At 44.0% G+C, this 17752-nt stretch overlaps 1 protein-coding gene across 1 annotated transcript; it reads right to left on the bottom strand.

Annotated features, from left to right (window-relative positions):
• Positions 1-367: 367 nt before the first annotated feature.
• Positions 368-17138, bottom strand: tppp2 (tubulin polymerization-promoting protein family member 2). Its single transcript, XM_072916375.1, has 4 exons — positions 17006-17138; positions 13422-13613; positions 3711-3864; positions 368-1234 (listed from the first exon to the last, which is right to left on the bottom strand). The coding sequence occupies exons 2-4, from the start codon at positions 13610-13612 to the stop codon at positions 1037-1039; spliced, it is 543 nt and encodes a 180-aa protein (XP_072772476.1). The 5' UTR covers position 13613; positions 17006-17138; the 3' UTR covers positions 368-1036.
• Between the last annotated feature and the right edge of the window lie 614 nt (positions 17139-17752).

Raw genomic sequence — 17752 nt, 5'->3', positions numbered from 1 at the left:
TGGCCATTAAAAGCCAGTAATGTCAAGGAGTTTTCTCACCTTCTGAGAAACCTGTCATGATCCGTGGTCTGATCATGTTTTGTTAAGTTATGTTTGGTTAGTTTTGGACTCCTTTTGTTATTACTTGTGCACCTGTGAGTTTGTTTCGTCACCATGGTTACTTGATTTTCACCTGCCTTGCACGCGCACCTGTTTCTCATCAGAGACTCTATTTAAGCCTACCTTTGTTCATCACTCGTTCTGCTTTCTTTGTTTTTGCATCACGCGACTGCCACGTAAGTTCGTTCTTGATTCTAGACTCAGCTAAGTTCCATAGTCTGTGCTAAGTGTTAGCCTTAGCTTCCAGTGCGTTCGGCACCTCTTTGTTTTCTGTTTTGTACCAGTTTTGTGTTATTTTTCTATTAAATCAAGTTGTCACCTGTAAGTCCTGTCCGGATTCGTCCTTTGCTTCCTGGGAGAACAAAACCCCGCATCACCATGCGCACCACACGTGACAAAACCTCCGTTTTACTAATGTTTTCCAATGTGTAGAATAAATACTATATTTCAACATTTCTGTCAACGAAGATTTGCGTCAGCTTGTGACCATAGTCATTTTGATAGTAGGCAATTATAGCAAATATAGACACTTACATCATGTGTTGCCTTCATTATAACACTTAAATAAGACTTTAATTTTTTTGTGGCTCCAGACAGACTTTTGTTTGTATTTTTGGTCCAATATGACTCTTTCAACATTTTGGGTTGCCGACCCCTGCTCTAGGGGGTATATGTTTTTTTTTTTAGTACTCAAATCATTTAAATATTTAAAAAAAAATGTTTTTGTTTGTTTTTAAGTTTTGATACACGATTTTTATGCATTTATTTTCTTCACTGTAAAAACAGGGTAAGTAGGAGCAATATGCTTTTAAACATTCCTATAATAAGGCACAAAGCAAAGCGCATTTTCTCTGTTCACTAATGTAAGAGATGCATATGTCATTCTAAAATATAGTGAGACCAAAATCTACATTTTTTGATATCGTTCTGTAAATCTTCAGGATTGTGAATCCTTCACCTTTTCTTCATAAGTGCCGCTGCCCTTGTAAGCTGCGACGTAGCCGCTACTGTCAGGGGTGTCCTGACGGCCGACCTTTCCTTTCCCTTTTCCCGAGTCATCGAATCTCTCCTTGTGTGTTCCCGTGTACTTGGTGGTGTCGGTCAGTCTGTCCACAGCCGCCACCTTTGCTGCTCTCTAAGCAAACACACACACAATAATGTTTGCTCATTGCATCTTTGCCTTTGTAAGTCAGACTTGCTAAATGACAAAATACATTGTGACAACCTGCACAATGTACCGTATTTTCTGGACTATAAGCCGCTACTTATTTTCCCCACGCTTTGCACCCACGGTGCGGCTAATTCGTGGATTTTGTTTCGCTCACGGCCATAATGTTTTGTATTCAAATAGTTTTCATATAACACCGACAGAGACACTGAAAAGGTGTGTTATTTTCTGTGTTACAGCGCCATCTTTTGGACGAATTCACTCACTGCAGGTGTTACGGGCTGAAAATGGACTTCATGTTTGGTGCCTTGAACCAGAAGTACACTATATTGGCCACCTACCTTGACTCACATATGAACTTGAAGTGCCATCCCATTCCTAACCCATAGGGTTCAATATGATGTCGGTCCACCTTTTGCAGCTTCAACTCTTCTGGGAAGGCTGTCCACAAGGTTGCGGAGTGTGTTTATAGGAATTTTCCACCATTCTTCCAAAAGCGCATTGGTGAGGTCACACACTGATGTTGGTGGAGAAGGCCTCTCTCTCTCAGTCTCTGTTCTAATTCATCCCAAAGGTGTTCTATCGGGTTCAGGTCAGGACTCTGTGCAGGCCAGTCAAGTTCATCCACACCAGACTCTGTCATCCATGTCTTTATGGACCTTGCTTTGTGCACTGGTGCACGATCATGTTGGAAGAGGAAGGGGCCCGCTCCAAACTGTTCCCACAAGGTTGGGAGCATAGAATTGTCCAAAATGTTTTGGTATCCTGGAGCATTCAAAGTTCCTTTCACAGGAACTAAGGGGCCAAGCCCGACTCCTGAAAAACAACCCCACACCATAATTCCTCCTCCACCAAATTTCACACTCGGCACAATGCAGTCCGAAATGTACCGTTCTCCTGGCAACCCCCAAACCCAGACTCATCCACCAGATTGCCAGATGGAAAAGCGTGGTTCATCACTCCAGAGAACGCATCTCCACTGCTCTACAGTCCAGTGGCGACGTGCTTTACACCACTGCTATGGAAACACATTGCATGGAGCTCTCTGCGTACTGTATGTGGGCTAATTGGAAGGTCACGTGAAGTTTAGAGCTCTGTAGCAACTGACTGTGCAGAAAGTCTTTGCACTATGGGCTTCAGCATCCGCTGAACCCTCTCTGTCAGTTTACGTGGCCTACCACTTCGTGGCTGAGTTGCTGTTGTTCCCAAACTCTTCCATTTTCTTATAATAAAGCCGACTTCGGAATATTTAGGAGCGAGGAAATTTCACGACTGGATTTGTTGCACAGGTGGCATCCTATGACAGTTCCACGCTGGAAATCACTGAGCTCCTGAGAGCGGCCCGTTCTTTCACAAATGTTTGTAGAAACAGTCTCCATGCCTAAGTGCTTGATTTTATACACCTGTGCCCAGGCCAAGTGATTAGGACACCTGATTCTGATCATTTGGATGGGTGGCCAAATACTTTTGTCAATACAGCGTTTTTGCGTGAAAGGATTCTTCATTCATCACTCCAAGCAACGTTTGTAAGTTTTACCAACTCTTAAACAATTCCTATTTACTCCTCCGAGGTTTCTCTATGTGCCCATTAGGTTGAGTTTTTTCTTGCCCTGATGTGGGATCTGAGCCTCGGATGTTGTTGTAGCTTGTGCAGCCCTTTGAGACATTCGTGATTAAGGGCTATATAAGTAAACATTGATTGATTGACTAAATCATCCCATGTGATGTCTGTGGGAGTGTTTTCATCCATATTTGTTCGTGCTATCGTAATGTAATGAAGCTGTTGTCGTTAACATTATTTTAACATGATAACATGTTTACTAGTACCTGTGTTAGTATTATTAACTTACAATGGCATTATTTTTGTATTGTTTCAGTTTCAAAAATGCACCAAAACGTCACTGTGGATTCACTGAGTCTGTTTAGCTGATTGGGGAGCTAGCTTCCGCAGCTAGTGGGTCCATGACAATGACTTCTGTTTTGTTTGATCAGCCATTTTACTGCACTGTCTCCGTGACAATTACTTCTGTTTTGTTTGATCTTCTATTTTACTGCACTGTTCGTAAACAATTAGGTATGTAAATATACATTTAAAGAATCTTTCAAACCGATATATATATTCGGCTTATAGTCTTGTGCGGCTAATATGTGTAGAGATATTTATTTATTCTACAATTTTGTGGGTGCCGCTTAAATACTGGTATAATCTATAGCCCAAAGAATACGGTAATGTCATTCAATGCAAGTACTGCATCAAAAAATTTCATTGGCAAACATAATGATGCTCACTTTGAATGACATTGTCAAATAGATACTCATTCAAAATGTTTATTGTTGTGGTTTGCGGCTGCACTCACTGCATTATATATTAGTGTTAGAGGATTATTCAGCTGTGTGAAGGATGCACGAGTGCAGTCTAAGCAATGACAATTAATGTACTCACAGTGATTCCGGCATTGGCAGGCTCCTTGCCAACAATCAGGCCGTAAATTAGCTGCAGCGCCTCCTCCTTGCTGTTTCCTTTAAAACGCTTGGGGGCCAGCTCAGTCAGGGCCAAGATGAACTGCTCTAATGTGATTACGCGAGCTGATTTAGACCTGGGGAAACATGCAATGTTGCGGGTATTCAATTCCATTTATTTGGATCAGCTTCAAAATGTAAATGCACAAACAAACAATCACACGTGTGCTCAAATTGTCGAATGTCTTAAAGGGGGAGAAGAAGAAGAGCTTGTCTGGTCGAACTGACTGATAGTGATATCAGTCACTGGGCTTCAATAGTTCTTCTTTATGCTTATCAAACCTAACTGATCTTTGCTGCAGTCCTGTTGGTGAGCCAAGTTTACTTTTATAATTATTTCCCGATATCACTACTTATTTTGCTTCATTCAATTGATTTTGTTTTGTTCCGCTTTATTGTTATGATCTATTTGGCCAGGCTATATTCTGTGTTTGGAATTTCATGCCAAGTCATCATTTAATGGCCCTGATACCTATCACCATACTTGCCAACCCTCCCGAATTTTCCGGGAGACTCCCGAAATTCAGCGCCTCTCCCGAAAACCTCCCGGGACAAATATTCTCCCAAAAATCTCCCGATTTTCAGCCGGATCTGGAGGCCACGCCCCCTCCAGCTCCATGCGGACCTGAGTGAGGACAGCCTTTTTTCACAACGAGAGGACAACAGGGTGACAAGAACTAAATCATCCAGACTAGAGATAAATTGTATTATTATGTTTATTTTACCTACAAATAAATATATTTATTAATTAAAAAAAAAAAGAAAAACTAAATACATTTTTACTATATTTTGCTAAAAACATCAAAATTAATTGTATTTTTACTTGTATTTTTTCTGACTCCTTATTACATCCAGGCAATAGAATTATACATTAAAATAAACCTATTTGAAATAATTAATTTTAAATTATCATAATAATTCATTTAAAATGACCATATTTAATTATTAAAATAATTGCTTGTTTATCAACAACTTTAGCATTTTATTCATTACATTTTGAAGCTCTCAGAAGCCAAGTTATGTTATATTCCTTAAGATTTATGTATGCAAGTTTGAAGTATCAATTATCTAAACACAGTTTTGTTTGCATATTTTCAGGATATATATATATATATATATATATATATATATATATATATATGTATGTATGTATGTATGTATGTATGTATGTATGAAATACTTGACTTGGTGAATTCTAGCTGTCAATATACTCCTCCCCTCTTAACCACGCCCCCACCACCCAACTCCTGAAATCGGAGGTCTCAAGGTTGTGTTATGATCCGCTGCCCGGATCATATTTTCTGTTTATGTTTTCAAGATACTTGTGTTTTTGGTTAGTTTTGGACTCCTTGAGTACCTGTTTTGTACACCTGAGTTTGTTGCCATGGCTGCTTATTATTTTCACCTGCCGCGTTTGTTCCCGACACGCACCTGTTTGTCATCACTGACATTATTATTTAAGCCTGTCCTCCCTGTCATTCGTTCTTGCTTCGAAGTTTGTTTTCATGCAACAGTTGACGACTTTGGTTCTGGCTCGGTACCTGTTAGCTTCCACGCTTATCTTTGTTAGTTTTTACCTTCTAGCTCCCATGCTAGCTCTTTTAGTTTTTGCCTTATGTGCTATGAGCACCCTTTTCTTTGTTCCAGTATAATTTATTCCGGTAAATAAATCATTTATTTTACCTTCACGCTGTGTCCGAAGTCCGTTGCATCCTGAGAGAACGAACCCCGCATCACAATGCGCCCCGGTCGTCACAGTACGAAGCCAGCAAGAAAAGGTTCTCTCGCGACGAGCTTGACGGAGGTAGAAGAAGGTGCGTGGGTGGTCCTCCGAGCGATGGAGGCAGAGACGCTCCGCTGCAATCCAGATGACGAGATGATTTGGGGACCTGGAGGTGTTCTGGTCCCGATCAACTCCATCTGGCCCGGGGAGGTCCGCTCTCAGCCCGCTCGCACGCGTCAGCGAAGGCGGAAGTCGCACAAAACGGCTTCAGCTCGCGACAGAGACGCGCCACCCCCGCAATTCTTTCCTCCGGAACACAGCCACCAACAAGCAGCCCAGGATTCCCCTCCTCAAATATTCGGTAATTATTCTGATCACTTTTCCAAAGAGTTATCCAACTGGCCTGTCAATCACTGGGACTGCAGCTATGACGTCATCCCATTGGCGCCCCGTAACGACACGCCCCCTGATGACGCGCTCTCGTCTATTTCTGATGACGTCATAGACAAAGACATTTTTTTACATTCGGTTCATTCTTTCTGTCAGCCATTTACAAATGACTTTAATTCTAAGATTAAGCATTATCAGGACATTTTTTTTAAATATAAGTCTAGTCAGTCCCAGTCACATTCTGACTTTCAAGCTCAGCCCCCAATTACTTTGGCCCCACCCCCTATGGCTCAAGCTCCGCCCACTCCTCTGTTTTCTCCCTCTTGGTCGTCCCTACAGTCCACTATTGAAGAGCAGAATAGACAATTTGGACAATCAAAAGGGGAGGAGCCTACCCACCTCCTCACCTCCTCCCTCCCACCCCTAAAGACTGTTCCAGACTGCACAAAACGCGTCTGGGATCCGCTTCTTGAGGGGGGGGCTAGTACTGGGTGCTTTGCTAGTGGGCGGGCACAGCTGCGCCCAGCCAAGCCCAAACCTCCATGCCGGCCTCCGCCACCAGACCTTTGGCATGCTAAGCCGCAACCCCCGGCCAGGCCACCTCCGCCAAAGTCACGCCCAGCACCAGCTCCAAGGCTGGTTCTCGCACCAGCACCGACTCCAAGTCTGGTTTCCGCACCAGCACCTGTTTCCACGGCAACGACAACGACAGCCCGGACGCCTGCCACTCTGACGCCACCATCAACCCTGGTGGTCCTGCAAACACCATCCTCTCCACCTCCTGCTCCATCGCTGCAATGCACACGAGACCCCGCAGTGACCGACCAAGTAAAAAAGGCATTGCACCAACAGGCCAAACAACTTGGACAACAGGAGGAACAGTTTGGCGTTCTTGGGGCTTGCGTCAACGCCATGGCGGAACGCCAAGACGCCCGCCTTGACGCTTTGGAGAGACAGCTGGGAAGTATTCTCACCGTGCTGCAGGTGATGATTCCCCCTACGGCCAACCCACCAGCCCAGCTGAGACATCCACCACTCGCAGATACTCCGTTGCCTGCTCCGCCTCTGGCTCCGCCCACGCCGACAGACGAGCCGCCTGCTCCGCCCACGCCGACAGACGAGCCGCCTGCTCCGCCTGCTCCTCCTCTGGCTCCACCCACGCCGACAAAGACGACGCCTTCTGTTTCCACGGCGACGACGCCTTCTGTTTCCACGGCGACGACGCCTTCTGTTTCCACGGCGACTACGCCTTCTGTTTCCACGGCGACGACGCCTTCTGTTTCCACGGCGACGACGCTTCCTGTTTCCACGGCGACGACGCTTCCTGCTTCCACGGCGGCGACGACGCTTCCTGCTTCCACGGCGGCGACGACGCTTCCTGCTTCCACGGCGACGACGACGCTTCCTGCTTCCACGGCGACGACGACGCTTCCTGCTTCCACGGCGACGACGACGCTTCCTGCTTCCACGGCGACGACGACGCTTCCTGTTTCCACGGCGACGACGACGCTTCCTGTTTCCACGGCGACGACGACGCTTCCTGTTTCCACGGCGACGACGACGCTTCCTGTTTCCACGGCGACGACGACGCTTCCTGTTTCCACGACGACGACGACGCTTCCTCCTGTTTCCACGGCGACGACGACGCTTCCTCCTACTTCCACGGTGACGTCTGCTCTCTCCTCGTCGTCTCAGCAACCTCGGGTGGTCTGGCGGCGCAAGCGGCGCTCTCGGAGGTTAGAGTATGGACGCCAGTGGCGCAAACAGCAGCGACACCCGAGACGTAGTCGCAGAACTCTCCGGCTGCTGAACTTCTGGCGCCACTCACGCCCACCTTCTCGGCAGCCACAAATGTGGCCTTTCCGTGGTCGCCCGCCTCGCCTCCGGCAGCGGCGTTCCATTCGCCGCCGCCACCTGACTCGTCCCCGGTGGATTCGGGGACATGTGACCTGGCGACCCTCCGCCAAATCCTCCCTCCACCCTCCCTGGACTCTTGAACTTTGTTATAGTTGGGGGGGGTTTTAGTTTTTCAAGGGGACATCTGGAATCTGTCCCTTAAGGGGGGGGTACTGTTATGATCCGCTGCCCGGATCATATTTTCTGTTTATGTTTTCAAGATACTTGTGTTTTTGGTTAGTTTTGGACTCCTTGAGTACCTGTTTTGTACACCTGAGTTTGTTGCCATGGCTGCTTATTATTTTCACCTGCCGCGTTTGTTCCCGACACGCACCTGTTTGTCATCACTGACATTATTATTTAAGCCTGTCCTCCCTGTCATTCGTTCTTGCTTCGAAGTTTGTTTTCATGCAACAGTTGACGACTTTGGTTCTGGCTCGGTACCTGTTAGCTTCCACGCTTATCTTTGTTAGTTTTTACCTTCTAGCTCCCATGCTAGCTCTTTTAGTTTTTGCCTTATGTGCTATGAGCACCCTTTTCTTTGTTCCAGTATAATTTATTCCGGTAAATAAATCATTTATTTTACCTTCACGCTGTGTCCGAAGTCCGTTGCATCCTGAGAGAACGAACCCCGCATCACAATGCGCCCCGGTCGTCACAGGTTGGCAAGTATGCCTATCACATTCCGGAGGGCCCGCCTCAGGAAAAGCCTTATCCCTGCAGCTATAGCCGCCCTTAACAGCAGGCCCGGCCGACCTGTCTGACAAGCCTGTAAATGTGTGTTGGTCATGTATGATGTCTTTTTGTTATTTTTTTGTGATGTCTAATGTCTATTGTTTAAATGTACGGCAGTGACAATTTCCCCAAGGGGACCAATAAATCTAAATCTAATTCTAATTAAATATGTCAAAAGGCATTCATAAATCATGTTGTTATTGAATACCTCTATAACTGATAACAGTAGTTCAGCCGGGATATGTTCCTTTCAAAATTAGATTTACAGCCCCGAAATCTTGTTATTGTTTTCATTTCCATGCCCCGCCCTCCACCGTTTGACCAATTAGAATGTCTGTGAGTGTCTCACATCCAGGTTGCCAGTTACGCACCGCCATCTTAGTCTAGCTACTGCCACTGGTAAAGTCACTAAACATGTCAGACCTTAGTAAATCTAAAAGGCCTCATTACAATTCTCAACTTATTCATGACAAAACAAGGATTGGTATCAGGGATGCCTTTGAAAGATGGAACGATTGAAGGCGTAGAAGATTTTTTTCATCTGACCCCAAACTTGCTCATTTCCTCCATGATAGGTAAGTAAGGCTTTTACATTTTCTTATTACTTGTAATAAATGGAAATGGACATTTTGTATGTAAACTATATTGTCCAATACAGTCTATGATCTTGTCTAACAGAGCTAGTATGTTTGTGCAACGGATGCTTAGCATGCTAGCCCGGTCAAAGGGAGCGTACACATCGACATATAGGCTAACAGGGTAAATATGTGCCCGTTAGCCTGTATGTCGATGTGTAATCGAACTGACAGGGCAAAATATATTTTCGTCAAATAAAAAATGTGGATTTGGGTAGTGTCAGTGCCTATTTCATTCTCAATATGCTGATACGCTGAAGGAAATGGGTTCCAACATTAGCACGGCTGTCATGGCAATGTGGAACGTATGGAGACAGCCAAATCACATGATAAAATAATTCCTCATTCGTGTTTGCAATCAGCACCTCCAAATCCGAGTCCATGGTTCTCACCCGGAAAAGGGTGGAGTGCCATCTCCGGGTTGGGGAGGAGACCCTGCCCCAAGTGGAGGAGTTAAAGTACCTCGGCGTCTTGTTCACGAGTGAGGGAAGAGTGGATCGTGACATCGACAGCCGGATCGGTGTGGCGTCTTCAGTAATGCGGACGCTGTATCGATCCGTTGTGGTGAAGAAGGAGCTGAGCCGGAAGGCAAAGCTCTCAATTTACCGTTCGATCTACGTTCCCATCCTCACCTATGGTCATGAGCTTTGGGTTATGACCGTAAGGACAAGATCACGGGTACAAGCGGCCGAAATGAGTTTCCTCCGCCGGGTGGCGGAGCTCTCCCTTAGAGATAGGGTGAGAAGCTCTGCCATCCGGGGGGAGCTCAAAGTAAAGCCGCTGCTCCTCCACATCGAGAGGAGCCAGATGAGGTGGTTCGAGCATTTGGTCAGGATGCCACCCGAACGCCTCCCTAGGGAGGTGTTTAGGGCACGTCCGACCGGTAGGAGGCCACGGGAAAGACCCAGGACAGGTTGGGAAGACTATGTCTCCCGGCTGGCCTGGGAACGCCTCGGGATCCCCCGGGAAGAGCTGGACGAAGTGGCTGGGGAGAGTGAAGTCTGGGCTTCCCTGCTTAGGCTTCTGCCCCCGCGACCCGACCTCGGACAAGCGGAAGAAGATGGATGGATGGATGGTGTTTGCATATTGTGGACTACATGGACCAAGTTATGTGGCAATCTGAAACGTTTGAAAAAGTAGCCTATAGGCATACCTTGGTAAACTGTCTCCTCTTTAGTTTTGGGTGTATATTAGGCTGCTAAGCATGTTCTACTTATTTTAACCAGTGTAATCATCGCTAGCGTTGATTGTAGTTCGTTTTAGTCTTTGTTTTCTGATAGTACTGACAATAACCATATGATATAACTGTCGTCTTATGTGATTGAGTTGTTCCACTCTGTATATTTTTGTAACATTTATTATTTGAAATGCGTATCCCTTCAGCCACTTCATCGTCCGGTATCCCCAGAACCCTCTTCCAGCTACCTACTCCAGGTGAAAAAAGCACGTTCCATATGCAAATGTGTAATTTATGTTGTTCATAGTGGCTGTAACAAGAGCCAAGCAGAAACAAATCATGTATGCTCTTGCTAATGTCTTGTTTGGGTGGGGAAAAGTAACTGATAGAACCAGGCCGACTTATGATGAATGGCATGTCATTTTTTCCTTTTTGCAACTTGTTCTTCTCTAAAATGCATTTCCCCTCACCCTGTCCTGTTCCCAGCCCCCTCTGCCAGATACCTACTCCAGGTGAGAAAAGCAAAAACATTCCATATGCAAATGTATAATCTCTGCTGTAACAAAGGCCAAGCACAGACAAATCAAGTAAACTGTTCTTACAATTCTTACTTACTAAAACCGTCCCATGTGTGATGTCTGTAGGAGTGTTTTCATGCATATTTGTATGTGCTATGGTGATGTAATTTAGCTAACGTCGTTAGCATGAGCTAATATGCTAAAACGTAGTATTTACATACATCGGCATTCTTTTTAAATTGTTTCAGTTCGATAAATTCCTCAGTAAATTCCCCAAAAACGTCACTGTTGAGTTATTTAATCCGTTTAGCTCAGTGGTTCTTAACCTGGGTTCGGTCGAATCCTAGGGGTTCGGTATGTCGGCCTCAGGGGTTCGGTGGAGCCTCCGCCGCGTAGGTCAAGACACACCCGACTCATCGTGTAAATAAAAACTTCTCCCTATCTGCGTATTATGGATATGGCAACAGCAGAAGTCACACTGATTTGCAGGTGTGTAATTTGTTGTGAATTCATGCACTGTGTTGGTTTTGTTCTCTGAACAAGGTGATGTCCGTGCACGGTTCATTTTGTGCACCCGTAAAAAAAACATATAACTTTGTCTTGAATTTGAGAAAAAAAACATTTTATTTTTCACTAAAGAAGGGTTCGGTGAATGCGCATATGAAACTGGTGGGGTTCGGTACCTCCAACAAGGTTAAGAACCACTGGTTGGAAAGCTAGCTTCCGCAGGTAGTGGGTCCATGATGTTGACAATTGTTTTGTTTGAACATCTGTTTTACTGCCGTGTTACAGACACCGTTTGGAAACAATTAAGATATGTACAGTAAATAAACGGGCAGCACGGTGGAACACCCAAACAAGACATTAGCAATACGAAGGACCTGGGTTTGATCCTGGGCTCAGGATCTTTCTGTGTGGAGTTTGCATGTTCTTCTTGTGACTGCGTGGGTTCCCTCCCGGGTACTCCGGCTTCCTCCCACCTCCAAAGACATGCACCTGGGGATAGGTTGATTAACAATACTAAATGGTCCCTAGTGTGTGAATGTGAGTGTGAATGTTGTCTGTCTATCTGTGTTGGCCCTGTGAGGAGGTGGCGACTTGTCCAGGGTGTACCCCGCCTTCTGCCTGTGTGCAGCTGGGATAGGCTCCAGCACGCCGCGACCCCATAAGGGACAATTAGTAAAAAAAAATGGATGGATGGACAGTAAATAAACATTTTCAAAATATGTCTGTGTAAATAACTCATTTAACAATGTATATATCTGTTTTTATGTTCTATTTCCAACCATCCATCTTCTTCCGCTTATCCGAGGTCGGGTCGCGGGGGCAGAAGCCTAAGCAGGGAAGCCCAAACTTTCCTCTCCCCAGCCACTTCGTCCAGCTCCTCCCGGGGGATCCCGAGGCGTTCCCAGGCCAGCCGGGAGACATAGTCTTCCCAACGTGTCCTGGGTCTTCCCCGCGGCCTCCTACCGGTCGGACGTGCCCTAAACACCTCCCTAGGGAGGCGTTCGGGTGGCATCCAGATGCCCGAACCACCTCATCTGGCTCCTCTCGATGTGGAGGAGCAGTGGCTTTACTTTGAGCTCCCCCCGGATGGCAGAGCTTCTCACCCTATCTCTAAGGGAGAGCCCCGCCACCCGGTGGAGGAAACTCATTGCGGCCGCTTGCACCCGTGATCTTGTCCTTTCGGTCATAACCCAAAGCTCATGACCATAGGTGAGGATGGGAACGTAGATCGACCGGTAAATTGAGAGCTTTGCCTTCCGGCTCAGCTCCTTCTTCACCACAACGGATCGATATAGCGTCCGCATTACTGAAGATGCCGCACCTATCCGCCTGTCGATCTCACGATTTATTTTAGTTATTCATATTTCATTGTGCTCTGTTTGTGTTGTGTTGTATTGTGTTTGCTCGGTTCTCGTATTATCTTTTAACCTGCCCATTGTGCAGCAGGTTGGCTACCCCTGTGGTAAATTTTAAATGTGCTTTATTTATAAAGTTGATTTGATTTGATATCTGCGGCTTAAAGACCGATGCGGTTAATCTACGGAAAAATATTGTTGTCATGATCCGTTGCCCAGATCATGTTTTATTTTAGTTTGACTCCCCAGTTCTGTTTTCAGCACCCATGGGTTTGTGTTTCTTAGTTGCCATGGGTGCTGATTATTTTCTCCTGCCTCTGACTAGTGTTCGGGACGCTCACTTATTGATTCCTGCTTTTCGCCACACTCAGTCTGGCTGTCTTGTTTGCGCTATGCAACTAGTTACGTGGGTATACTCTTTGATTCCTGATTCTATGCTAAGTTTTCCCGTTAGCTATTTCCTTAGCTTCTCGTGCAATCTGGTAAAATTAACATGCGACCCCGACAGGGCAATTTTTTCCTTCTAAAATTTAGTGGGTGCGGCTTATACCTGTGCACTTTATAGTCTGGTAAATACGGGTACTACTGTATATTTGCAAAAGCCTCATTCCCCAGATAATACACGGTAATAGTTTGTGTAAAATGCATTCTGCATCATTTGACCTGTGAAACATTGCGTGCTGCACTGAGATCATTACTTGACTTTGCTGAAGACAATGTCGACGTCTGTGGTGGTGACGTTCTTGCCGTCGATGATGTTGCAATCCTTGCACATCTTTGCGAAGTTCTTGCCGTGCATCTCCTTCCCCGTCGCCTTGGTGTCACCGTGGACGGCAAACTTCTGGAAGGACATCGCCACCTCGGCGGCAGACACAGAGCCCTCGGCCATGCTGATAAACATATAATGATCATCACATTCAGTAATGGTAACTGTCGGAGGCAGATATTTACATATATCCGAATTTAAGTGTTACTTATTTTATTTCATAATCATATTACAAAACAGCTAGTGTTTTTCTTCCAATTGTGGTCTTTTGGTTGTCTGCAAATACTGTGTGCTAACCTTGAATATGGAATGTAAGAAAGAGAGATACTCCTTCTTATCTATTCTTATGTCCAGGTGCGGAGGACAATGGGCATGTGTTTGGGCTGGAGGGACAAGACTGCGATGGGTGGGAGGGAGAGAGACTTTATAGAAGAGAAGGTTTTCCATTTTGGAGGGCAGACCATCTTAGCTGCGCGATTGAATGTTCTATGCTGGACTGGTCTCAGTATATTTACAAAGCTTTGCAAATATATTACAAAATACCTATTCTGTCTCTGGTGGTTCTTCTACTCAGCTTTAAGTGTCGTAAAGAGCTTGGGAGCGACCAGCGACTTGAATTCCCTGGGAGGAACAACTGGTCCAAACACAAGTGTTGTCCCGATACCAATATTTTAGTGCCGGTACCAAAATTGTTTCGATACTTTTCGGTAGTTTTCTAAATAAAGGGGACCACAAAAATTTGCATTATTGGCTTTATTTTAACAAAAAAACTTACAGTACAATAAACATATGTGTATTATTGCAAGTTTGTCCTTAAATAAAATAGTCAACATACTAGACAAGTTGTCTTTTATTAGTAAGTAAACAAACAAAGGCTCCTAATTTAGTCTGCTGACATATGCAGTAACATATTGTGTCATTTATCATTCTATTATTTTGTCAAGTGGTAGAAAATTAATTATTAATCTACTTGTTCATTTATTGTTAATATCTGCTTACTTTCTCTCTTAACATGTTCTATCTACACTTCTGCTAAAATGTAATAATCACTTATTTATTTTGTTGCTTGATACTTTACATTAGTTTTGGATGATACAACGAATTTGGGTATCAATCCGATACCAAGTAGTTACAGGATCATACATTGGTCATATTCAAAGCCGTCATGTGTCCAGGGACGTATTTCCTGAGTTTATAAACATAATAGATATTTTAAAAAAACCGAAAGAAGATGTGATACCAAAACATATCGACATAATCATAGTAGTATCGACTAGATACGCTACTGTACTTGGTATCATTACAGTGTATGTGAGGTGTAGATCCACCAATGGCATTTGTTTCCATTTTGACGCCGGTGAGCTACGGTGTGTAAAACTTCTGTTAAAATGTAATAATCACTTATTCTTCTGTTATTTGATACTTTACATTAGTTTTGGATGATACCACGAATTTGGGTTTCAATCCGATACCAAGTAGTTACAGGATCACACATTGGTCATATTCAAAGCCATCATGTGTCCAGGGACATATTTCCTGAGTTTATAAACATAATATACATTTTTAAAAAACGAAAGAAGATATTGTGATACCAAAACATATCGACGTAATCATGGTAGTATCGACTAGATACGCTACTGTACTTGGTATCATTACAGTGGATGTTAGGTGTAGATCCACCAATGGCCTTCGTTTCCATTTTGACGCCGGTGAGCTACGGTGTGTAAAACTTCTGTTAAAATGTAATAATCACTTATTCTTCTGTTGTTTGATATTTTACATTAGTTTTGGATGATACCACGAATTTGGGTATCAATCAGATACCAAGTAGTTACAGGATCATACATTGGTCATATTCAAAGTCCTCATGTGTCCAGGGACATATTTCCTGAGTTTATAAACATAATATACATTTTTAAAAAACGAAAGAAGATGTGATACCAAAACATATCGACGTAATCATAGTAGTATCGACTAGATACGCTACTGCACTTGGTATAATTACAGTGGATGTTAGGTGTAGATCCACCAATGGCATTTGTTTCCATTTTGACGCCTGTGAGCTACGGTGTGTAAAACTTATGTTAAAATGTAATAATCACTTATTCTTCTGTTGTTTGATACTTTACATTAGTTTTGGATGATACCACAAATTTAGGTATCAATCAGATACCAAGTGGTTACAGGATCATACATTGGTCATATTCAAAGTCGTCATGTGTCCAGGTACATATTTCCTGAGTTGATAAACATAATATACATTAAAAAAAAAAAAAATGAAGATGTTGTGATACCAAAACATATCGACGTAATCATAGTAGTATCAACTAGATACGCTACTGTACTTGGTATCATTACAGTGGATGTTAAGTGTAGATCCACCAATGGCATTCGTTTCCATTTTGACGCCGGTGAGCTACGGTGTGTAAAACTTCTGTTAAAATGTAATAATCACTCATTCTTCTGTTGTTTGATACTTTACATTAGTTTTGGATGATACCACAAATTTGGGTATCAATCCGATACCAAGTAGTTACAGGATCATACATTGGTCATATTCAAAGTCGTCATGTGTCCAGGGACATATTTCCTGAGTTTATAAACATAATATACATTTTTTTAAAAACGAAAGAAGATGTTGTGATACCAAAACATATCAACGTAATCATAGTAGTATCGACTAGATACGCTACTGTACTTGGTATCATTACAGTGTATGTTAGGTGCATTTGTTTCCATTTTGACGCCGGTGAACTGCGGTGTGTAAAACTTCTGTTAAAATGTAATAATCACTTATTCTTCTGTTGTTTGATACTTTACATTAGTTTTGGATGATACCACGAATTTGGGTATCAATGCGATACCGGTACTTTTCAGAGGCGGTGTAGTACCGAATATGATTTATTAGTATCGCGGTACTATATTAATACCACCGTCCAACCCTAGTTTTTTCAAAGAAAATATTTTGTCATCTTAATCAGCCCGAGTGAACATTTTGTTTTCCTTCACAAACTCTCAGACGAATGCTTCCACATCCATCACTGTTTGGGGTTAGTCTCACTCAAGCTGAGCTCGGGCCAGCTTAATTCAATCAAGTCCATTTACAAATGGCCACTTTGCAGGGCTGAGCAAACAAGGTCATTTACATCCTCTTTGCTGCTGTCACATTTGAAGAATACGGCCGAGAATGCGTCACTTTCTCCTTCGTCTTGCTGCTTTGCTTATGCATCTTATATCGAAAAATCTTTGAATTATTCAGCCACCATAAAACCCTGTTAGAGCCTTGCTTTTTGCTCAACGGTTATCAATAAAACCTGGTCAATGGAGTCTATAGCCACATGGAATAAAAAGAGTATTTACTCTACTTCAACCTATGTTGTTGTTTTTGAGTGTGCAAAAGCAAGCTCAAATAAGCTATTTCTTCTACATCAATCAAAACAGATCATAGCATCAGTAGTATTAGCTGCAACCGGTAGATAAGTATTTCCTGAGGGATGCTGCAAAGACAAAGTCTACCTGCAATGGGCTGCAGGATGATCGCAGGTGGAAATATTCAGAAAAATCCCTGATTTGTTCACGGCTGCTCGATCTTCCTGTTCTCCTCCTTCTTCTTTTTTCCGTCTCTCCACTTCCTCTCCTCCCCCCGGCCACTCCCAGGCTTTCTAGCTGTGACGACACAGAAGCAGATGGAAGCAGGAGGAGGAGAGACGAGGGGGGAGAGAGTACCAGCCAGAGCCATCAATGACATCATGGCCACTCAGCTGCTCTGTGTTTGCTCTTATTATAACTGATTAGCATATTATATACAAAACCCCCATACCATCACAGATGCTGACTTTTGAACTTTGCGCCTCGAACAATCCGGATGGTTCTTTTCCTCTTTGTTCCGTAGAACACGACGTCCACAGTTTCCAAAAACAATTTGAAATGTGGACTCGTCAGACCACAGAACACTTTTCCACTTTGCATCAGTCCATCTTAGATGAGCTCGGGGCCCAGCGAAGCCGGCGGCGTTTCTGGGTGTTGTTGATAAATGGCTTTCGCTTTGCATGGTAGAGTTTTTTAACCTGTACTTACAGATGTAGCGACCAACTGTAGTTACTGGCAGTGGTTTCCTGAAGTGTTCCTGAGCCCATGTGGTGATATCTTTCACACACTGATGTCGGTTTTTGATGAAGTACCGCCTGAGGGATCGAAGGTCCGTAATATCATCGCTTACGTGCAGTGGTTTCTCCAGATTCTCTGAACCTTTTGACGATATTA

This window comes from Nerophis lumbriciformis, linkage group LG27 (assembly GCF_033978685.3).
Source record: "Nerophis lumbriciformis linkage group LG27, RoL_Nlum_v2.1, whole genome shotgun sequence".
In the NCBI taxonomy this organism is placed as follows: Eukaryota; Metazoa; Chordata; class Actinopteri; order Syngnathiformes; family Syngnathidae; genus Nerophis; species Nerophis lumbriciformis.
Note: the sequence above shows the minus strand (reverse complement) of the source record. Positions and strands in the feature narration are given on the sequence as shown.